This window comes from Polistes fuscatus, unplaced genomic scaffold (genome assembly GCF_010416935.1).
Source record: "Polistes fuscatus isolate 324 unplaced genomic scaffold, CU_Pfus_HIC Scaffold8, whole genome shotgun sequence".
Lineage (NCBI taxonomy): Eukaryota > Metazoa > Arthropoda > Insecta > Hymenoptera > Vespidae > Polistes > Polistes fuscatus.
The window spans coordinates 5987342-6011072 of record NW_025113162.1 but is presented as its reverse complement, the minus strand read 5'-3'; the positions used below and the strand labels follow the sequence as shown (position 1 = coordinate 6011072).

Here is a 23731-nt window from a genome sequence, read left to right as displayed (position 1 = left end):
GGAAGGATCGTTTAAATCGTACTGTATAATACATAAATTCTGACAATGCGAAAGTAGTAGCTTATTTTGAACTACCGTCTGACTTATCGTCGATCTCTACTACTCACTGGGTATAATCAATTTCGTTAAACCATCGCTATATAATACGCATACATATGAGAATAGAAAAAAGTAAGAAGAGAAGAGAAATATTTTCACGTAGTTTGGAAATAGGGTTTGAAAGTAAAGGATATGTCTGTGTAAATGCGTATCTGTCTTTGTAAGTGTGTGTATGTGTGTGTGTGAGTGGAAGAATGGGATTGTGCAGAGTAGAAATGCGGTTTTTGGGACGATCCGATGGAAACGCAAATCGGACGACGATCTCAGAAGCTCCAACGGTAATTTCTAAAGTTCCCAAGACGATGGAAACTGGTTGGTAGGGTTACACTATGTAAGTGAAGTAGCCGAGAAAATCTGGATATCTCGTTAGGGTATAGTACGGACTAGTAGTCAGTTCTCTCTAGTGACTTCACCTCCTTCTCTGGCTCGTTTCTTAGCCAAATAATTAATACATACAAGTCTCTTAGGAATAAGGAAGGAATTTGGTAGAAATGTTGCTGGTGTTACTACACTGCTGATATTGCTCTGTTGCGTTGTTGTTTTGTTTGTTCATGCTCGTATAAACGCCCTTGCAATATTCTTCCTTCCTTCTCCTCCACCTCCTCTTCCCTAATCCTCCTTCTCATTGTACGTTCTACCGTCCACACAAAACGTTACGTTAACGTTTGTGATTATTTTCTCGATCGTGGAGGAAAACGTTAACGATAATATTTTCTACTTTGGTGATAAAGCATGATAAACGGATGATTTAGAAGAAGAAGAAGAAGTAGTAGTAGTAGTAAGGGACGTCAATAGTCAGACGATAAATATTATTCCACGCACGAGGGTAGAATATAGGTATTAGATATTAAGTAGTACGAGTCGAGGATAAATCCATCGTATCAAATATGACAGCCAACTAAAGAAGAAAGGATATACTCGATTATCTTTCTTTCAACGTAGAGAAGTAGAATAAGAAGAAAGAAGAAAAAGAAGAAAAAGAAAAAGGGGGAGGAGAAGTAAGGAGGATCATTACGAAGAAAGATATCCATTTTTCGTGGATCCGAGCTCGACTCATTCTGGCAAATAAAAGAAATGCTTCCGAAAGTTGGTAGACCTTTTTGAGAAAGAGACGAATAAGCGTATAAAGGATATCAAGAGAGAGAGAGAGAGAGAAAGAGAGAAAGAGAAAAAGAAATAGAAAAAGAGAGAATGAAAGAGAGGAAAATAGTGGAACCTGGAAGGGAAACGATTCGATCTCATCACGGAGAGGGTGCAGTTAGTAACATCTGGTGCCGAGAGGGAACACGAGAGGGACGGGCAAAGGGAGGAGCTTGAGGAAGAGGTTACACGCATAGGGTAGCAAAAGAGAAAGAGAAATAGAAGTAGAAACGTCCTTGCTAATGCGGACGGTCTTCTCTCGCGTGCGGTTCCCGTAGTTGAAGTTGCGTCTCGCAACAGTCTCTACTACCACGAGGGTGAAGAGAGAGAGGGACGTGTAAAGGGCTGAGGGTTTTACCAAAAGGAAAACGAAATAGAGAGAGAGAGAGAGAGAAATAGAGAGGTACATTAGCCGCAAAGGGGATGCTACGAGGATCTCTCAAACTGTCGTCAGGACTTAAGTTTGCTTTTTCTACAATCCGAAATGTACGACAGAAGGCGGCAATATCCGAAGGGAAATTCGCGAGGGCGTGATATTTCTACTACTACCACCACCACCACCCCCGTGAATATTTTTCTTTTACTTCTTTCTTTCCCTTTTCTCTCTCTGTCGTTATTCTTTACCGTTGGAAGAAGAAAAAAAAGGATGGAGGAAAAGGAAGGAAAAATTGAACGATTCTCTGCTACTTCTCTTATTCTTCTTATTCTTCTTATTCTTCTTCTTCGTCGATAGTAGTACCGATCGTTACTCCGTATATAGCGTGCGAAAAACGAATCGTATACATTTCGGAAGACAAATGTTCGTGAACACGGCCACGCCCTCGTTTATTCTTTTCCCCCTCCCCCCTTCGGAAAATATTTGAAACTGATGGAAAGAAAAAAAAAGATATGAATAAAGAAATAATAAAATTCCCTCCTCCTCGCTCCCTCCCACCGCCCGTGTACATTTTTTTTATCTTCACAACGAAATATTATTATATTCTTGCTACAAATTAGGTAGATCGTTAACGTTGATCGTACGACGACGACGACGACGAGGTTATAAAGGAAATAGAAAATATGAAATAATGAATGAAACTGAAACAAAAGGGGAAGAATGAAGAAAAAAGAAAAAAAAACAAAAAATAATAATAAAAATTGCAAACGACCAGTGCGGTGGAAACAGGGTTTGCATGTTGGAACGTGAATATAATTCGTCTTGTAACACGAACGCTACTGCTGATATGTAGAATGAACAGAGATAGGAAGGAATGGGTAATATAATTTGAGCCAGGAGTATCGACATATTGGATTCTGCAGTCGAAACGGCACCCTCTAAACCGACGTATCTCGTTATATCGTATTTGCATTCGATCTGTAGCTTGACGTGGGACGACAGCTACGTTGACGGCCGCCAATTCCTACACACATCCAGTGATAGCTATTGCAATAGTAGTACGATATGTTTCGGATCGTATCATCCTTTCTTATCTTTCATATCTCACTCACTTTCTCCGATACTTGTCATTAGAGACAGCCAGAGAAAGAGAGAGAATGAGAGGGTAAAAAGTAGAGATAAATCCTTCTTGACACGCAAAAAAAGAAAAGGAAAAAAAGGAAAGGGAACAAAATCCCACAGATTGATCCCGCCGTGTCGTGTCAATCTGTGATAGGAACGGGAACGGCTTAGATTAATGGGAATGACCTTTCAAGACAAGAAAGAGAACAACGAGTGACGCGTGTTAAGGAAGCTAAATGCTAATCGCTAAGTCACGATCTTAACAGAAATTAGATAAAGAGAAAGAAAGAGAGAGAAAGAGAGAGAGAGCAAGTAACACGATACAGATCTCTGGCTCGTTTTTAACAATGTAAGAACTTGATATCGTTAGTTTAGATATCGCGTGCGTAGAACTCGAAACACGTTAGTTACGAGAAGGAAGCGCATACTTCAAGCTCTCTTTGGATAGCGCAGAAGTAAGCGGTAGGAGCTTACCTTAGTTGAAATGAAAGAGAAATAAAGAAAGAAAGGAAGAAAAAGAAAGAAAAAAAAAACAAAGCGATAGGTATATAAGAATACGACGAATGCGGGAGTCCTGAAACGATAACGAACCCTTCTTCCACTCGACAAAGTTCCGCGATTCGAAGAGAGGTTAAAGGGTAGGAACTGAGGGCTGGAGGGGGACGGGGGTGGGGGAATGGAAGGAGTTGGATGGAAAGCGTGGCCGGATAACTCGGCAGCAGGGATTGGTTCGTTAATGTTATCGGTGGCTCGCGTGATGTGGAACATAAAGCATCGTACCTTCTTGAATTTCGTTCCCTTTGTGCGCCTGGGAATTTATGTTACTCCAATCCTGTCGCACACACCACACGGGGCACTAAAGTAAGAGAGAAAGCTGAGAGAACTAAAGGAGGATGAGAGGAGGAGGAGGAGGAGGAGGAGGAGGGTAGTTGTGAAGGTGGAGAACGGTTAAGAAAAGGGGAGGGAGGATTTTGCGATAATACCTTAGAGCTAGCTAGCTTAGCTACTCTCTTTGCTTCATTTACTCTTATAACAAAGATTTTTCTTCGGGATCTGTTATTTAACAGAAAATAAAAGGAAATCGAGAAAGAGAGAGAGAGAGAGATAACTTGTGTATTGGATTAGCTAATAATACAAATTTATCTTTCGAAATTTTTAGTATTTTATATATAACTAAATAAATAGTAATAGTGTTGACCGATCAAATATTACTGCGATCCTTCTGCCTATGGTTCTCCAACAAGTTGATTATTTTGTTTATATTTAAATAAATAATACTAGTATTTTGTATTTATTAGACCAACCTGTAATATTAATGAACACTCTCTATCTCTTTCTTTCTTTCTACCTCTCCCACAATCTTTCAATTTACGATTCACTGAGAGATTAAGTAGACCGACATCAAAGGACGAATATGACGATACGGTTAACTCTCGAATGGTAACCTCAAGGGGTAGACAGGACTTGTCATATTTTCGATGAAATTCCATTAGACCGTATGTGGTCCCCTGTGAAATGCAGCGTGCTGCTACTAGCTGTTGCTGCTGCTGCTGCTGCTGCTGCTGCTATTACTGTTACTGCTGCTGCTGATGATGCTGATGCTGCTACTGCTGCATCGCTTGCTAGTCGTTCTTCTACAGAGTACCTACATGAATCGTTCGTGCTCACACGATGAACTGTACTCTCTCTCTCTCTCTCTCTCTCTACCTTCTGTCCATTTACGGTGGTTAGCAGCAGTTCACTCACGCGAACCATTAGCACCTCGTGAGTTACGCTTTGCCTCGGTATAAAGCTCTTTCTCTTTTTCTCTTTCTCTTGCTTGCTTGCTTGCTTGCTTGCTTACTTGCTCGTACAAGCATACACTTTCTCTTGCGTGTATCTATGGGTTACCCAAAGAGACGACCCTTGGAATCTCTCTCTCTCTCTCTCTCTCTCATTCCTCGTACTCCATCTTCTCCTGCTCTCGCGTATCGCTCTCTCGTGCCTTGTATATTAATTATTTCAGACGGAAAAGGGTAGCAAGGTGGTGCCACTACCATCACCACCACCATCACCATCACCGCCAATACTAACACTAACAACAACAACACCATTGCCCCTGGGTTTTCCCCTTGGGAGATAGAGAAAGCATGACGGGGGTGAGGGGGAAAGGAAATTGCATAGATACCGCGGTAAATTACATTGACCCAGATTTTCTCTCTCTCAATCTGTCTTTCCTTCTATTTTCTGACGACTTTTACTTTTTCTACCTATTAACGATAGCCTTACTACTACTACTACTATTACTAATTTTGAAACATCATTAGTCGTTATTTAATCCTTTTCTTACGAGATTAGAACGAACTCTTAAGGATGGTTAAATATTTTTCTCGCTGGAAGAGGATTTTAAAAAGAACAACAAATGGCGGGAAATTTGAAATAGCTCGTAACTAACGGTCGCTTTCTTTGAACTTTTGTACAACAACGATATCGCATTACGTTCAACGCGAAATAAAGAATGAGAGAAAGAGAGAACCCCGGACTCCTTTGCCATATCTCGTTGACTCTTTCGGCGGCGGAATAGCAAGTTAAAAGTATTTCGTGGTTAACCCTTGGGACGTTATGAATTGCACTTAAAGGAGGACCTCGACCCATAGATTAACCTCCGTTTCAATTAATCACCCGGTATACTGACGGAACTCGATCCATCTCTTTTTCTCACTCATACACACGCACACATACATATATATATATATACATACACGTATACATTTCTATCAGGAAACGAACAAAAAAAAACAATTGTTCTTAGAAATACGATTTAAAGTTGGTCGATTATAAAAATGAACATTCCATTTCGCGTCCTTGATAATCGATTCTGTTCGTTCGTTCCCTCGCAGAAATAGCCCACGATACTTAAACCGAATAGAAACCGAAGTAGCTCTTTATCGTTTAAAACTAATGAGTTAATTGCCTATGCCGGATATTACTCGTTCCGAACGAGCGACTTTTTTCATTGTATTGCTTTTTTCTGTGGTTTTTTTTTCTTTTTTTTCTTTTCTTTTTTTTCGTTGCGAAACAAAATCTACTCTTTACCGGTATCATGTAGTTTATACAAATTTTATTTCACATTTAAATGTTAATACAATGCTCAGGTAATTTATTGTCTACCTTACTTTACCTTACCTTACCTTACCTTACATTACATTACTTTACTTTACGTTCATTCTTTCGACCATCTGGAAACCACGAGGAAAATAACTTAACACACTGAAAAGGATTTAACGATAATTTACGTAGTGATATAAGCAAGTCTTTATGCAGTATATGCAAACTGCTCGTCGTTGGACGTTCCTTGTTCTATCTCATTTAAAGTGGTGGTGGTGGTGGTGGTGGTGATGGTGGAGGAGAGATGTTATTGCTAGGGTAGTTTATTATGCGGTACGTAAACGTTTGCGTATGCTCAAAGAGCAACGACAATACCCCTTGTTTACAGTGTAGTAAATGAACATGCATGTAAAAGTACATTAATATACTGTTATAAATGTTTTATTCATATAAAAGCATTTGTATCATAAGAAAGATATTAAATGATATTACTAATTATAACGTATACTAGTTGATTATGAAAAAATTGAGATAAATTACTGCTATCTTTTAAATAAAAATTAAAAAAAAAAAAAGAAAAGTGATAGAGAGAAGAAAATCATATGACGTGATAATACGTCCTAATTTCCTATATGACCTTATTTTTCGTATGAATACACCAGGTCAGATGTACAATTGCACTTTATTCTTTAATGCAATCTAATTTCTCTCATTTAACCAATCGATCACTTTTTATTGTTCCGTATTTAAAAGTACTAATCCAAGTTTATCGAAATGTCAATACTTAACGAGATATTTAACATTTCGACGTCGAGATAAATTGAATGCCATTAAAAATGAAATTAACCGATGAATGCATCGATTAAAATTATCCTCTATTATTTATTTCTATATTTTGTTGTTTATTCGAAAAAGATTAGTAACCCGATATCAGTTTCCAAAATTATCCTATATCACTCTTTCTCTTTCCATCACTGTTTTTACACTCCGCTAACAAAAGGAAAGTTATAAGGGATGATACTTCGGTAAGGATAATGCTTGGGATATTCGCCATAACATACATATATCAATCTCAGCTGGATTAAGCCAGGCTCAGGAGCTGCTTAAGTCCGGCGTATCCATTAAACTCTCGTCAGGAGGCGCCTAGTACGTGACACGCCGGTGGTCTTAAGCAAGTTTGATGAAACTTTTCCGCGTCGTGGAAGGAAAGGTGAATGACGTGTCACGAGAAAGAGAGAGAGAGAGAGAGAGTGGAAAACAGTCGAGCCGAAAGGGTCGACGCACTCTTCTTCTAGAGGAAAAATACTGTCTCTAGATATACACTATATATATAAATCATCCCTTATATATTACACATTAAATATATAATGTAATATATGTGTGCGTTTATTTATATATATAAATATGTAAAAAACAAAGCGTTACGTTTAAGTTTCATTTTTTACACTTTTTTCTTTTTATATAAAAAAAAACTTTCCTTCCCGTTTACCGACAAGATTATTTTTCATTCTAAACGATCCGACTAATGAAAATGATTATTTTTCTTTTTTTGTTTTAGCTCTCGGAGCTCGAGCAGCGTGTCTTGGAGGCCGAGGGCAGAGCCGATGAAGCGGAGGATAAGGTAATATTAACTAAAAGTATAATATAAAAAGGGAAGAGAATGAAAGAGAATAAAAGAGAAAGAAAGAAAGAAAGGATTTGTAGAAGAGTTCGTGTCGTTCATTGATAGGAGATATATACTCCGTTGGAAGAGTTTGCGAGAAATCGTTCGAGTTGGATGAACACGAGTAAACATTGGGTCGGGTTCGAAGCGAGAAACGAGTGGATTTAATCGGGTGTAGAAAAATTTGTTGAGAGTGTTTCTCACGATGAATCTCTCTTGCGTGAAGTAGCGACAGACAGACTGCTCGAGAACAATCGACCGTAAAAAGACATTCAAGTGCTGCTACTATTTTCTTTCTCTCTTTCTATCTCTCTCTCTCTCTCTTTTTTTCTTTCTATTCCTTTTTCCCTTAACCGTAAATAATACATATAGTATTAATGTCAGTTACAACGAGTACGAGTTAGCTCGGAAAATTGCTACGCCATTTTTTCGCTCGACTAATTCTTCTTCTTTCTCTTTCTCTTTCTTTTTCTCTCTCTTTCTTCGCAACGATTTGTTTGAAATAATTACTGAATTTTATCCCGAGACTTCCGAGGGAATATAAATAATTCATCGAAAACGAGCGGGGTTCCCATTTTCTTTCCTCTCCTCTATTCTTTATATTATTCTTATGCTGAATTATTATATTTCTTTTCTATCTTCTCTACTCGTTGAACACGTTTTTCATTCGAAAACGAATTTGCGATTGAGAATTTTTATTCGTTTGTCTTTTCTCCCCCATCCTCCTTAGATTTGTTTGATCTTTTCATTCGTACTGTAATACCGAATCCAATATCATCTAATCGTATAACAAACAATTTCTCGTCAATATCGGAATTATGTCACAAGTGGAATTAAATGTCCGATAGACCACTCGTGAAAATCTAACAAAGTGTATCTATGAGAGTTTCCTTGATCATTGGAAATATTTGTTCGAACGTTCGATACCATTCTGTATTACCGACGAGGAACTTTCAATCCACTTTGAGCTTTTTTACCCCCCACACTCCCAACCCCCCTTTTCTCATTCTCTTTCTTTCTCTTTCTTTTCGATTTCATCGATTTGTACTTGTGCACAAGTTATTACCTCCATACAGTCACTCACCATTCTTACCGACTGATCCAAATTCTCTCGTACCCATGGAAAATATCACCCGACGAAATTAGAACTTACCAACAGATGGCAACGTATCGGGCACGGGGCATTTAGTTTCCCCAATTTATTTCTACCGATCTGTTATCCAATTTCCGATATTAAAGAGGACCACCTTATCGACGCTATTTTGCATCGATTTTTGAACAGATGTTTTTTTTTTATTACGATCGTTGTTTTCTTTTTTTCTTTTCTTTTATAAAACACAAAGTACATGTTGTTTATAAAATGGAGTAATCGTTTTAATCGTAATAAATCTAATATTTATTATCAAATTTAAAAAAGAAATGAAAAATATAATAAATCAATTTAATTTAAAAAAAAAAAAAAAGTAATGATCAAACAATGCATGCACATTTCGAGAACGAGTTACGTGTTTGGAATAATTTTGTATTAAAAATGATATAAAAATCGCGGGTAAAATATACACTCGTTAGCTTCCATTGAATTAATTCATAATAGTAATAATAATAGTAGTAGTATAGTAATAGTAGTAGTAGTAGTAGTAGTAGTATCGTATCGTATCGGTTGGTACTCTCGCGGGTAAATTCTGTGTCAGGCAGGGCGCATGTTAGGCTGGCATTGATTTTTGTCTCTCTTGCCGTCTCTCTTCGAGCAAAAGAAAGAGAGAAGGAAGAGAGCAAGAGAACACGAGAGAGAGAGAGAGAAAGAGAGAGAGAGAGAGAGTACGAGAGAAGCACGAGAGAAGCACGAAGAGAAAGAGAAAGAGAAAGAGAGGAGAGTAAGATGGCCGACGAAGCGGCCGACGAGACCGCCGTTTTGTTATGACCTCGAAATTCCGTCTTAAGAGTCGCGAACCACGGTCACGTGTTATACTCGCGATAGTTTTCATATTTTTCTAACTATCCTATCCGATAAAAATACCGATTAAAATCAATTCCCGTCGGTTGTAAATTATCGTGAAAGTCTCTTATTCAAACGATCCAAGAGTTAGTTGACCACCTCGAGAATTATGGATACTAGCAGGTGACACTGATGAAAGGTAAAACAGTAGGAATTGTAATCAAGAAATTACGAGCTTTAAGTGTTTCCCGTTTAATTTACGTAAAAAGCTTTTTTCACTTGTCCTATCTTTGTTTTGCAGACTGAACACACACGCATATGCATGTATATACTGATGTACATATTTAGGTGTGTGTGTGTGTGTATATATATATGTATGTATGCACTTGCACAAAGAAAGTGAGAGGGAGAATGATTTTTTTTGAATCACTTGTATTCTTCCTACTCGTTGAACCGTTTATAAAAAGTTCTTCATCGAATTCGTTAATTCATCCAAACGAGAAAGAGAGAAAGAGAGAGAGAGAGAGAGAGCTGGTCATATCGTCGCTCCAATTTCCCCTGTCTTTCGTGATTCACTACTCGTGATTCACAATACGGTGAATACGTTTATAACCTTCTCTTAAGTTACATTCTACTAGCGATAACTTTAAAAAAGAGATTCTTTTGATACGTCAGATATTATCTTAATTAGAGTACATTGGCCACTTGTGTTATTATTATTCTCCTCGCGTACACCATGCTTGGCCTCTTACGTTTGTTTCTTTCATAATTAATACCGCGTAATTTTTCTTATCTTTTCTTTTCTCCTTTTAAACCAATTGTTTATTATTCGAAGAAACATTTTTCTCTCTCGCAACTTAGATAAATTTATTATTAATCTAATTTTGATTTGCACGCGAGTAAAAATTGTATTTTCGATGAAAGAAAAATTGATCGAACGTGTTTTGAATATTATAATATTTTCGAAGTTTAAAAATGGAACACAAATTGTTTTCTGTTCTGTAAATGGCTGATTTTACGCGTGTGCGTACCTAAAATATATAAAATAAAAATACACACTTAACACGAGAGAGAAAGAAAAGTGTGGAGAAAGAAAACCAACCCACGTTGAAAGAAACGTCCTTTTGTCCCGCGTCGATCAGGGTGGCGCGCACACGGACGAAAACTAAAAAGAGAAATTATAATAAAAAAAATAAAAAAAAAAATAAAAAAAAGCTTCGTAAAGAATAGCATTTAAGAGGCAATTTACGGTGTATATACGCGTCTTTCTCTGTGACTTTAACGACGGCGAGTCAGTCGGCTTTTTGACGCGACGGGACGCGACTTTTAGAAGAATTGGCAAGAATCCAATTCGTGAGTAATACTGCACTTCCCGTGAGTGAGTGAGCACCCGCGCACCACACAACAAACAAAATAAATCATCCCGTATAACGCAGAGACGTTTAGGCGTTGTTTTTTTTACCCTTATTTTTCTTTTTTTTTTGTTCGTTCGTTGCAGTAATGGGGTTCTATGTTATTAGTATTAGTAAAAAACTACCATGGTAAATAGAATAGTAATAGTAGTAGTAGTAGTAGTAGTAGTAGTAGTAATAATAGTAGGAAGGTTCTCGAGGTTCTCTCTTTAAATATTTCAGTGCGACGCCGACTCCTCATCGACTTTCACCCCCTCACTCTTTATCCACAACGATTTCTTTTTCTTTTTCCATTCGTACGATTGAAAGAATTCAGGGTTTTATTTTTGTATGTCTTTATTCAATATATACTGCCAAATATCTCGGCACAATTGAATGATGCTTGAGAGATAATCTCTGAACATTTCGGCGATTTAAATTGTATGTAAAAAAGCTTTATTATCGAATTGTCACGTTGGAATGTTTTCCCTCGAATATTCCGACAATCTTTATTTTACGATTGTAAAGTAAAAGTAAAAGAGAGAGAAGGGTGATTTAGTCGCGTGCACGAGCCACGTGGGCTAGAGAAAGAGAGAGAGAGGGAAAAAGGGTGTTCACGGATTGATGGTGGTGATAGTTGATACACATCGGGTTATTTTCGTTCGTACTTATTTTAATGAATTTTAACGATTTTCCAATTAATTTCTTTTGTTCTGTCTACTTTAACGCATACATATATTCTCCATCTTTGTCCGTTTGTCTCTTCCTCATTAACCTCTTCCCTCTTATAATCATCGTGGAGTCTCCCACGCAAGTCTACGCTTCACCATGGATAGCACAAATCGATAAATCTCAAGGCAGCTTCCGTAGCTTGCAGTATCTCTAACCTTCCTTCCTTCCTTCCTTCCTTCCGACTCTTCCCCCTCCCCTTCCCACCCACATCATGCCTTATCTCAGGAGACTCCTGTCTTTTTCGATCAAACAGGAAAAGGGTTCGAAGTTATCATCAAAGTTGTCAAGAGTTTATAATCTTGAAAAAAGCTTTCATTCGACAATGTTTCCCTTTAAGATGTTATCGTTAACGCGAGTAGGTCAGTGACATGTCCAATCAGCGTCCTTGACTTTCATCGAAGCTTGCATTTGAACAGATCATCATGATTGGCTACGACTGAATATAGTCGCGTCGAGCAAAGAAGAGACGCGCATGCATGTAGGTCTTGTCGTCGTTAAAGATAAAGAGAGAGAGAGAGAGAGAGAGAGAGAGAGAGAGAGAGAGGGAGAGAGAGAAATGACGACTTTGGCTCTCCCCGATTCTCTTTCTCCCATTTTCTCTTGTTCTCTCTTTCTCTCTCAGGGTCATCGTCTCGTCAGAGGATGATGGTGTGCGCCGCGTGTATGCATACGGCTCCTACGGTATCACCATCGATTCTCCCATTGGCCAGAAGCCAACGTGACTCACCGCCTCTAGGAAACCCCCGCGGTTTATGTACTTCGAGTTCGTTCAGTTTGCTTCGATCTCGAAACCAGCACGGTTCTATTCTTATTCTTCTTCTTCATCTTCTTCATCTTCTTCATCATCGTCATCATCATCATCATCATCATCAATTTCATCTTCTTTGTCCTCGTCGTTTGTTGTTGACTATCTCGAATAATTGTTCGTTCAAAAGTAGTGATCGATGTATTCAGTTAAAACAACGTTTTAAATCTAATCGTATATTGTGCATTTTGTTTGTTTGTTTATCTTTACATTAGAAAATTAATTGAAATTTGAGAAAACAAAGTAGGAACTAGGATCGATCAGTTACCATGGCTCCTCAGAATTTGGGTAAGGCTTGGACCGAGTTTTGGGGATTCGTTTTAATACCTTCTAGAACGATTAATCGAAGGGAAATACGACGAGATGGGGTGTAGAAATGAAAGGAGGAAGAGAGAAAGATGAACAACGCGTGGGGTTGCCTATCCTTCCAACCAACCCTCTTTGTATCTCTCTCTCTTTCACTCTTTCTCTCTCTCAAATGAAAAAGGGGTTGCAAAACGTTCGTGGGAAACGACAGGACTTGGGTACTCTCCTCGTTTTTCTCCTTTTTATCATTAGTCCTCTCATTCGAGGGTACTCGAGAAACTAAGTGTGAACTTGAAAGGGTTCCTACGATCTACAAGGGAATACCTTTTTGTTGTTTAAACATAATATATAAGAAAGAAAGTTTATCGATTTTACTCCGCGTGTATGATTGTATCGTTCTGAAATATCTTTGAGGGTTAAAAAGATGGATTAAAGTATAGAAAAGAAAGAATGAAATATCGATATTAGAAGACGCATGGAGGAAACGAGAGGAAAACATTCATCGGTCGGAGGATTTTATCGTGAGCGTATTGATTTTCTCGATATATATATATATATATATACTCCCCTTGTACTAGTGGACGCAACTCTGTCGCTGTTCTGCGTCGGTTTACGTCGAGCGTTAAGGCGATATCGATTTTTGACAGCTGCTACGGAACCGAAAAGCACGTTTAGAAAGGGGTGCACGAGGGTAGCACGCAAAGACACGCTACCCGCACGCGGGTAGCCCTTCGATGAGTACCGCGGAGTGTGCGTACGCGCGTTCATCTTGTTCACTTCTTTTGTTTTTTTCGTTAGTTTTCTTTCTTTCCCTTTCTTGGTCGTTTAGAATTACCAATTGTGGGAATGGATAGAAAAATAGATTCGTTAAGTAATTAAATAGAAGAGAAAGAGAAACATGACAGTTGTATTTCTAAGGTACGGATGATGGAGGAGCGGCTGGTGAAGGGTGAATACTGCCTGAGCACATCCGGCGTTGGTTCTCCGCCTCATTCGTTGCCGTCAACTTCCGGCACACAGAATGAAAAGCTCGAGGACGTTCGATGTGCTTGCATCTCGAAATTAGAGACCCAGGTCGAGGAACAGGTGAGTAATCATTTTTCTTATTAGATTATCGTTATTCATACCGGTAAACACGTTTATATACTTTATCGTCAATTCTTTCTACGAAATTCGATAAGACCTTATCGTACTTTATCTTCTACCTTGTCATCTTCGATCGTTCTTAGAGACAATTAAGACTGCAAGATGCGAGACAAGTTGAGGCGAAAGCCGCTAGAATAAAGGAATGGGTTACCAATAAGTTACGGGAACTCGAACAACAGAATCAACATTTGAGGGAGCAGAATAACAAGTGCAATCAACAATTGGAATTATTGCGTAATCACATAACAAATATCGGTTTGAAACCACCCGTGAGTAATATAACGATGTGGACAAATAAAACGTATATTGTTCAGTGATTAAAATCACGTACGATTCTATTAAAACGAATTTGTTCTTGTTCATAGGCACCAACGAGGGCATCCCTTTCTTTGGAAGTAGATCCAACGTTGCGTAGACGATCGGAAAGCTTAGAAGGGACACCTCAGACCGTACCGGAAAACGTTCAAAGTTCCGTAGCCGAACCACAGACCGGCAGCAAGCACAGAAGACATCTTTCCGCGTGTGGAACCATTCAACGTGGAATACCAACCACCAACATGGATTCGAGGTAGAGCAGCTCTCATCTTCTTATCAAAATTAGAAACCAATTTAATAACTTTCCTTACTTTTCCTACTATGTATCATCCATTATCCGTTCTTAATAGATCACCAGACTTTTGCCAATCTAATCATTTGAATTCGTCGTTGATCAAACGTACCCTGATTCTCCTTGGGAGGTCTCACGACGTAATAGCGGCGCCCGACTTTCCGAACCGTGGTACCCTGTAACGTCCTGGGACTTCCTGCGGGGATCTCTCGACTTGTGTCATTTTCGAAATCTTGCTTCTGTTTCTTCATTTTTTCTTTTTCTTTTTTCCGTTCTATTCTTCTGTCGATCGAAAATCTATTTTACCGATCCGATGATACACATCACGCTTAACAATTCACGCGCGTGCACGTGCCTTTTATTAATTTCTTTCTTTGATTATCAGACAAATAATCCGTTCTCTATATTTCTGATGTTTTTTTTCTTTTTTTTTTTAATTTAAATACCTGTTTTCTTTTTCTTTTTCTTTTTTTTTTTTTTATTAAAATTATTCTATCCTTGTTACTCGTTCATTTTTTTTTCCAACAGCTTACTCTCCGAGGAGCTAGCGGCAGCTGTGGAAAATTTGGTGATGCTGCCCAATATACCAGGCGTTTCCGAGACTAGTGGTAGAGACAGTGGTAGCTCTGAGGCTGTGCACGATTACGCGGAGATTTATACGCCAAGTAGAGAAGGAATGAATTGGGGACAGAACAGTGGACAAGGTCCCAGACCACCTACACCGCCTCTTCATAGATTTCCCAGTTGGGAAGCAAAGATATATCAGGTAACGTCTCGTACGAGACTCCTATGTTTCTTCGAGTATTTCTCAACTTCGAAGATGGAGTTGAGAAACTTTGTCCTTAAATTATATTTCTTTCTTTCTTTCTTTCTATTTTCTGTTGTACACAATCGTATATCTTCTCGTAGGTGGCAGACGGTGGCCTTGGCATCGGTCCACCAACGAACGAAGAATCGGCACCATCTTCGATGACTAACACAACCAGTTCATCGAAACATTCTCAAGCTACTACTGGACATAATTTAACGGCACATAATTCTCAAGGCTATTGCGATATATCGGTTCCTGTATATGCTACTGTTAAAGGTAAATATAACACATACTACCGTTAAATTAAATTACAATTTTAAATTGAGATACTATATTGTTTCGATTTGTGTTTGTAGGACGTGCTAGCCAAATCAGATCAATGCCGTTTGGTGACAGTTCCGATGACAGTTCGGACGGTGAAGAACATCCGAATCAAACGGAAACCAATACTAGAATTACCAATAGTTCTTCAGATAATACAGATTCTTCTCTCGGTAGTGGGAGTAGTCCATCGAAGAGCGTGAAAACGACTAGCAGTTTAAGTCCAGCGAAAAGAAGCTCCAGTGGCTCTCCCAGCAAAAGCGTAAAACGTGGTGAGTTTCTAGATAATGATCTTTTCTATTTGTTTGTCCTAGTTAGTTCTGTTATTCTCGTTGGAAAGTATCGAACTCCCGGCAACTTCGAAATATTCCTTTTCACAGATACCTCACTTGAATCTGGCTTGTCAGAAGATTATGCCATACCACCTGACGCATTGAGCTCGACGTCTCTCGAGTCGAGCATGCCCAGTCTTTTGATGCGAGTTTCCGGTGAAAGTCCTAAGAAACAGGAATCTTTAGAAAAGACTGGACACTTGGCGAAACTTGGTGGAAAGTTGAAAACTTGGCGTAAGAGATGGTTCGTTTTAAAGAACGGAGTGCTCACTTATTGGAAAAGTCAAAATGACGTCAATAGAAAACCTCAGGGTCAAATTGTGTTGGATGAAGTTTGCAGGTAAATATGATAACACGTCATTTTGATAATGTTATTTGTGTATTATTTTATTGTCAAAGTGTTTAACGATATTTTTCTTTATTCGACAGGATAAATAGGGCGGAAGGTGCTGCTACGTTCGAAATTTCTACCGGCAAGAAGACCTACTATCTAACTGCGGATTGCATTGCGACGATGGAAGATTGGATTAGAGTTCTACAGAATGTACAAAGGCGGAACGCAACTAAATTACTTCTCAGTAAGGAAGATAACAAACCTACGATACAGGGCTGGTTGACTAAAGTCAAAAATGGCCACGCCAAGAAGTGCTGGTGCGTTCTCATTGGAAAAATGTTCCTGTATTTTAAGTGCCCAAACGATACGGTAAGTGTACATATTTATATATCAGTGATAACATTTTTAACGATTGGATATCAAGTATGTTTTTTTTTAATTATGTTTTTTAGAATCCTATTGGTCAGATAAATATGAGAGACGCCAGAGTGGAGGAAGTGGAGCACGTGTCAGACAGCGATAGCGAGGAAAGAGATGCCGAGTGTCCTCACGAAAGAACGATTGGAATCTTTCCAACGCATCAAGGTCCTACGTATCTGTTAATGCCTCACAAACAGGATAAAGACAATTGGTTATACCACTTGACGGTTGTCTCGGGTGGTGGACCAAGCGCGGGAACTCAATACGAACAGTTGGTGCAAAGGTTAATGGAGACTGACGGTGATCCTAGCTGTGTACTCTGGAGACATCCTCTTTTACTTCATACGAAGGAAAATATTACCAGTCCGTTAACTAGTTTGACATCCGAAGCCTTGCAAACAGAAGCTATTAAACTTTTCAAGGTTGGTGCTAGCAAATCCCCAAGTGTATCGTATTTTGATACACAACATTACCAAAATCGTATTGTTCAATAGGCTTGTCAGCTGTTTATGTCGGTTGCGGTAGAACAAGCAGGCATTGATTACCACGTGGTCCTGGCACAAAATGCGTTACAGCAATGCCTAGATCAGCCTGAACTTCAATCGGAATTTATATGCGCATTGGTAAAGCAGACAAGTCGTCACACACAACACCGTTTGGGCGTACAGGTAAAAAAGGCCGCCAGACTTGTGTCGCTGGGTACTGCGCGCGTTGTAAGTCCTGCTTATTGTTTAACAAACACTCTTTGCCCTGTACCATTTTTTCAAATTGACTGGATCGTGCGAAATATCGTGCGAATATACATATATATACATATATACATATATACATATACACATATATGTTAACTCGTCTCGTACGAGTAGCTTTTGTTCTGTAAACCAAAAAAAAAAAGAAATATTCTGCATCGTGATACACGTTCGAAATTTTAATGTGCTTCTGTGCGAGAAGAATAAAAAAGAAAAAAATGGTACATTGGGTACGCTTAGTCAAGTATTATACGTAATCGTTCAGTTCACTTAAGCGAGATATCAAAATACTTATCTTTTTTTTTATTTTTATTTTTTTATTTTCTATCTCTTAGAAAAACTAACTTTATTACTCGATTAACCATGTAGAGCCATGCGTTTTTTCTCTCTCTTTCTCTTTCTCTCTTTCTCGCCATAATACTTGACGAAGTTTAACAAAAGGAAAAAAAAAAGAAAAAAAAATTAAAAAAAAAAGAATTTTAGTTTTAACAATTCATTCATATTTCATTTTCATTTGCCGCTTTGAGTGTGCTCTGCTCCTATAGGCTCTTTTATATATATCTATATATATATATACTTCTAAACCGCATGCGTTTGTTTTTTCTTCTGGACATATTATTAATTTATAATAAGTTTTTTTTTGGTTTGTTGACTATATATTTTTTTTCCATTTTTTTTTTTACGTTTTTACTATACGAATCGTACTTTTTAATATTTATACATCATACCCGATCACCTCACCCAACCCGACGCCCTTCATGTGAGCCGAACATATTTCGACAATTTTCTCATCGTGCAAACGCCATAATTTTTCTTTTCTTTGTTAATCATAGATTGCATTTCTCTTTCTATTTTTGTTTTTCTTCAATATCATATAAAAAAGCGTTTCGCATCATATATTATATACATATATATATATAGTATATTAAAATAGTTGTCAAAATACGTTCTGCGGCACACACACTTGCAGAATGGTATGTTGGTGTACATAAGAACCACACACAGAAAAACATCTTTTTTAGATTGTTGTTTTGTTTTATTTTTCTCTCTATCTGAAACGATTCTTTTATTTATTTTTCTGCAATAGCTCATATTTTAAGATATTTTCTCTGTTTGAATGCTGCTTAGAGAATTAGATCTTGATCGCCCGTATAAACAAATCAATCAATCAATCAATCAATCAAACAAACAAACCAACAAATAAACAGACAAACAAAACAAACAAACTATTAAAATTATCTTTTTTTACGATAAAATATAACTAAGGCTAGTTATCTTCCATTAGTGAATCATTTTTTACGGAAATCTTTCATCGTAGTATGCAAAATATAAAATTCTATCAAAAATTCGCATCGTCTTAGAGAATGTACATGTATATATATATATATACATATACATACATGTATATTTTTTATACAGCTTGGCAAAGTAATAAAAAAAAAAAAGAAAAAAGAAAAATCACGTTCATTTTCTTAAATTAATAAAAATGAGCGCAAGGAAGGGTAATGCTTTCTCATTCAAATCTGTGGAAAAAAAAGAAACAACGTAAAGGAAAAAAAAAGAGAAAAAAAAAAAAGAAAAATAGAAAAAGAAATCAGACTCACATGGCCTTTTAAAAGCGCTTTTATCACATCCATATTTAATTAATTTCATCGATCTTACGGTCCATGCATTTTTATTGTGATTAACATATAGAGTTACGTTTGGAATATAATTCGATTCCCCATTCACATATATTATAATATACTAACTACTTGCCATTGATAAAAAAGAAAAAAAACAAACAAAGGGTTCATTGCATTTTAAACAAAATACAGTCTCACGAGACTCGATGAATTGTTACAGTTTCTTATATTTCGAACAATTATTATAGAAAATCAGATTATTCATTAGATGTATATATATGTATGTATATATACACACATACATATATATATAAACATATATATATCTCATGTCATAATTCATATTATTTCAAATTGTTTATTTTTGATGAATTAAAAAATCCGTGCTAAATGAAAGTTTCTAATATTAAGAAAAGAAATAAATAAATATATTGAGAAAAGAAAAATATTTGACGATATTAACGTCTCATCGAGAAGACGTAGACGATAGAATAGGTATGGTTCAGTACAGGGATGTAGTAGTATGCCAGCATACCATTGCAGCAGCTCCTCCTCTGCGCCACGCAATCGCTCTTCACCTGCGATACGCAAAGTCCCGCGGCAAATGGCAGCGGTGAAAATGCGGACGCACAATCGACGGCCTCGTCTTCTCACAGTCCTCCGCTCACGCAGGGCCACTCTACATCGACTATCTTGGATTGCAAAACTAATCCTGCCCAGTACGTTCTTATCCAAGGATGGCAGCTACTTGCACTGGCAGTCTCGCTATTTCTACCAAGGAACAATCGGCTTTTGTGGTATTTGAAGTTGCACTTGCAAAGGAATGCTGACAGCAAGTAAATATCATCTTTTTTTTCTTTTTTTCTTTCTATTGCATTCGATGATGATATTACTAATGCTTGTTTTTTTCTTTCTTTCTTTCTTTGGTTGGTCTTTAGAACGGAATGTGGTAAATACGCAGCCTACTGCGAGAGAGCTTTGGAAAGAACACTGCAGAACGGTGGAAGGGAAGTTAAACCATCACGTATGGAAGTACTTTCTATATTGATGAAAAATCCATACCATCATTCCTTGCCACATGCTATACCTGTTCACTTCTTAAATGGCACTTATCAAGTAGTCAGTTTCGATGGTAGCACTACGATAGAGGAATTTATAAATACGTTAAATCAAGAGATTGGTTGTCGGGACGTACATCAGTCGGGTTTTACATTATTCAGTGATGATCCTATAGAAAAAGATCTCGAACATTTTATCGATCTTCAAGCGAAGGTATTAAATATAGAAATGTAACTATACGTTATAGGACAAATTATCATTCTATATTAATATTTTATTTCAGCTTTGTGATATTATTTCGAAATGGGAGACAGCTTTGCGCGAAAAAAGATCGGGTAAATTTGAAAATACTAGAGTTATACAATTGACGTACAAATCGCGATGTTATTGGAGACAAGCAGCTAAAATGGAAACCGACAGGGAAAGATTATTACTGTGTTATCAAGTAAATCAACAAGTAGTACAAGGGAAATTCCCTTTGAACCGTGATCTTGCTTTTGAGCTTGCATCATTGATGGCACAGGTCTGTTTATGTCAAAATTCACCTTTCACATCGAGCCACTTGATTGTTTTTATGTTTCTTTACATTGCAGATCGATTTTGGGGAATACAATAACGACAAAGCACGTGGAAGCGGTCCTGGAAGTAATCCTCATCATCTAGTTTATCAAGCATTAGATAAATTTTTTCCAATACGCTATCGGATCAACATCACTGGTGATCAATTGAGGTATACGTAACAGAATGATTGTTAAATGCATGTTGATATTACTAGAGATAAATCTTTAAACATTAATACATAAATAAAAAATTGTTATGCAGAGAATTGCAGGAGAAACTTCAAGAAAAATGGATCGCTTTACGAGGACGCAGTGTATTAGATTGTGTTCGTATATATTTAACGTGTACCAGAAAGTGGCCTTTTTTCGGAGCTACACTTTATCAAGCTAAAGTAAATATTATCATTGATGCGAAAAAATAATCTAAATGTATAATAAAATACATGATAAATCATCGAAAATAATATTTTCCAGTTGAAACAAAATGATCCGGTAACAGTTTGGATAGCAGTTAACGAAGATAGCGTAACGTTACTCGAATTACAAACGATGGCAGTAATGTGCCGTTATAATTACGCAAATATAGTCACTTTTGGAGGCTGTTTAGATGATTTCATGCTGGTTGCTTGCCCAGACGAGGGTGCCGCGGAACAAAAACTTCTTTTCGCTCTTTCCAAACCGAAGGTATGCGATTTTAAAAAGAACATATTTTCATATAATTTAAATTATATGATTTTCGAATAAAGAAAAATAATGTACGCGTCGCTTACAGATATTAGAGATAACGCTATTAATAGCTGATTACATGAATGCACTTGGACACGCTTTACCTGGCACCCCTCAAATGAATACTTTAACACGCAATGGTTCACACAGATCTATAAAATCGACTCTTAGACCTGCTACTGGTTTGTAAAGAATTATTTATCTTATTTCAATGAAAAGAGAATAAGATTATTACTTGACAACATTTATTTTAGGTTCAAGTTGTCTTCCAACACAGCCGGATATTTTGAAATCAACTCCAGATCACCAAAGACCTTAAAAAGACTGGATGGATTATATTTGAGAATGGTGTGAAAGAATGTGTTTACTGACTTATCAAAGTTTGACCGATTGACCGATTGACCGATTGTCAAGGCACTAACTTTATATACAAAGATATAATCTACTGTATTATAAGGATAAAAAAAAAAGAAAATAACAGACAAACTATTTGTGCAAATGGTATATCGGATAGCACTAGAACGAAAGAGAGAGAGAGAGAGAGAGAGAGAGAGCAGTGTGTGCAGCAATTATTTTGGTTGTGTTTTGTGTAAATTAGAATGGAAGCTTGTAGATGACTTTTATGTAAATATTTAACGGCGCATATAGCACAGAGAGACCATGTACCATGTGTATATATGGTGCAACAGAATGACTGAAAATTACTCGAATCGATTTGTAACACTGCCTAATTAGTATGTCTAATTACATCGAATAATTTCATGTTAAAAAGCTGAGCATCGTGCGGAAACGTTTTGCTACCGTATTTATATACCAAATACGAATCTCTAGTATAAAATACTAAATTTATGTGATGTATCACGTACTATGTACATATATATTAATCAGAATTACTGAATGTGTTTAGAAATTTAGTATTAAAACAAAATAATAATAACTATAAGAAGAAGAAAAAAAAAGAAATACGCAGATAAAGAAAAAGTAATATGCGATAACTACTACTCTCTGATACGAGAGAGAGAGAGAGAGCATGTCGAATAAAAATAAAAATTAATAATAAATAAAAAAAATAAATAAAGACAAGAAAATATACTTCTTGTCAAACAAAGTGCGGTAATAATACAACAGCTTTTGTACAACTCGTATGTGAAAAATCAATTTAACAAAAACGGTGTGAATTGAACTGAATTCCTATACTGTCAGAGCACAGAAAAAAAAAGATGTTTTTGAGATGCTATTGATTTGGAGACATTTTGACAATTTTTCTTCCGCGTATCGTATTATCTGTTAAAAAATGATTATGAATACCGAACGACGACGAGAATAAGGAATATAAAGTGAAGCTATCGTTTTTTCAATCACTTCGACGACGGACCTCGGAAAAGATTTTTTCTATATACCGAAAGTAATGTGACAAAACTTCTTATATATTGTATTATTATATAATTCTGATAAAATAGCTAGTCTCATAGTTTATATTTATTTAATATGTAAACGAATATCTTTTTGTTTATATAAAGACACGACCAAATAGATGTAAAGGGGAACATATTTTATTTAACATTTTTAGCATCGTTCCTGCATAGTTAAAGAAGACACAAACGCAAAAGAAATACACATTATTCAAATTTTAATTTAATATTCTCTCTTATAGAAGTTTTGTACCCGGCTTGAACGTATGTCCTACGTAACTAGTTAATGTCTTCCTTCTCATTAGTAAAACACAAGCAAATATATAAAGTTGAAGTAGGGCTTGATCGTACAATACGTACAAAACTTCTATAATTTGATATTATTATTTGAGATAGGCTGAGTATGATCGTGCCTCATCCCTTTGAGCAGAATAGACGAATAAATAATATCTATGCACAGCTTCGTTTGGCGCATTAAAGATTTATATAAATTATTCGAGATCCTCAGAAAAAATACTGGAAACAGTACAAAGATATGCAAGAACGACACTTTGTCCTTAATTTTTATAATACGCAAACTAAATACTATTATGTAGGTGCTTAGCACCTTTGTATCATGATGCAGTGAAATCATTCATTCTGTAAATATCATATATTAGGCTTAAGTTTTTAAATGTAGTAGAGTCAATATGGAGAAGAAGAAGACAGCCATTAAATAACAATTGTCATGAAAAAATTATTCAACCTGTATGTCATAGGTGGCTGTCTATAGTATTCTACTAAGCCTACCATCTTACATTTCTATTTATTATTTATTCGCATAAAGTGGCGCATAAAGGCATGATGAGCGGTGACAAGCAGGAAATATTGTACTATTGTACAGAAAAGCAAAATAAACTGCTTGAATCTGCGGATAAGAGAAAACCTGTACCTTTACCTTTTAATTTAATAGAAATCATCTTAGAAACTAAG

At 36.9% G+C, this 23731-nt stretch overlaps 1 protein-coding gene across 24 annotated transcripts in view; it reads left to right on the top strand.

Moving 5' to 3' along the window:
- Window positions 1-23683, top strand: part of LOC122524814 (uncharacterized protein CG43867) — a 134726-nt gene extending 111043 nt beyond the window's left edge. For 18 of the 24 annotated variants that reach the window (XM_043647262.1, XM_043647259.1, XM_043647267.1 and 15 more), the window contains exons 3-21: window positions 7383-7445; window positions 13576-13743; window positions 13887-14072; window positions 14169-14371; window positions 14939-15176; window positions 15320-15497; window positions 15578-15814; window positions 15923-16214; window positions 16304-16577; window positions 16661-17050; window positions 17123-17341; window positions 19546-19838; window positions 19941-20274; window positions 20345-20584; window positions 20655-20791; window positions 20884-21013; window positions 21096-21305; window positions 21394-21529; window positions 21602-23683. In XM_043647262.1, the coding sequence (XP_043503197.1) occupies window positions 7383-7445; window positions 13576-13743; window positions 13887-14072; window positions 14169-14371; window positions 14939-15176; window positions 15320-15497; window positions 15578-15814; window positions 15923-16214; window positions 16304-16577; window positions 16661-17050; window positions 17123-17341; window positions 19546-19838; window positions 19941-20274; window positions 20345-20584; window positions 20655-20791; window positions 20884-21013; window positions 21096-21305; window positions 21394-21529; window positions 21602-21666 (3993 nt within the window). In that variant the 3' untranslated portion in view covers window positions 21667-23683. The remainder of the gene's footprint in view (window positions 1-7382; window positions 7446-13575; window positions 13744-13886; window positions 14073-14168; window positions 14372-14938; window positions 15177-15319; window positions 15498-15577; window positions 15815-15922; window positions 16215-16303; window positions 16578-16660; window positions 17051-17122; window positions 17342-19545; window positions 19839-19940; window positions 20275-20344; window positions 20585-20654; window positions 20792-20883; window positions 21014-21095; window positions 21306-21393; window positions 21530-21601) is intronic. The other 6 variants (XM_043647271.1, XM_043647276.1, XM_043647274.1 and 3 more) reach the window with 6 other exon arrangements.
- Window positions 23684-23731: the final 48 nt, after the last annotated feature.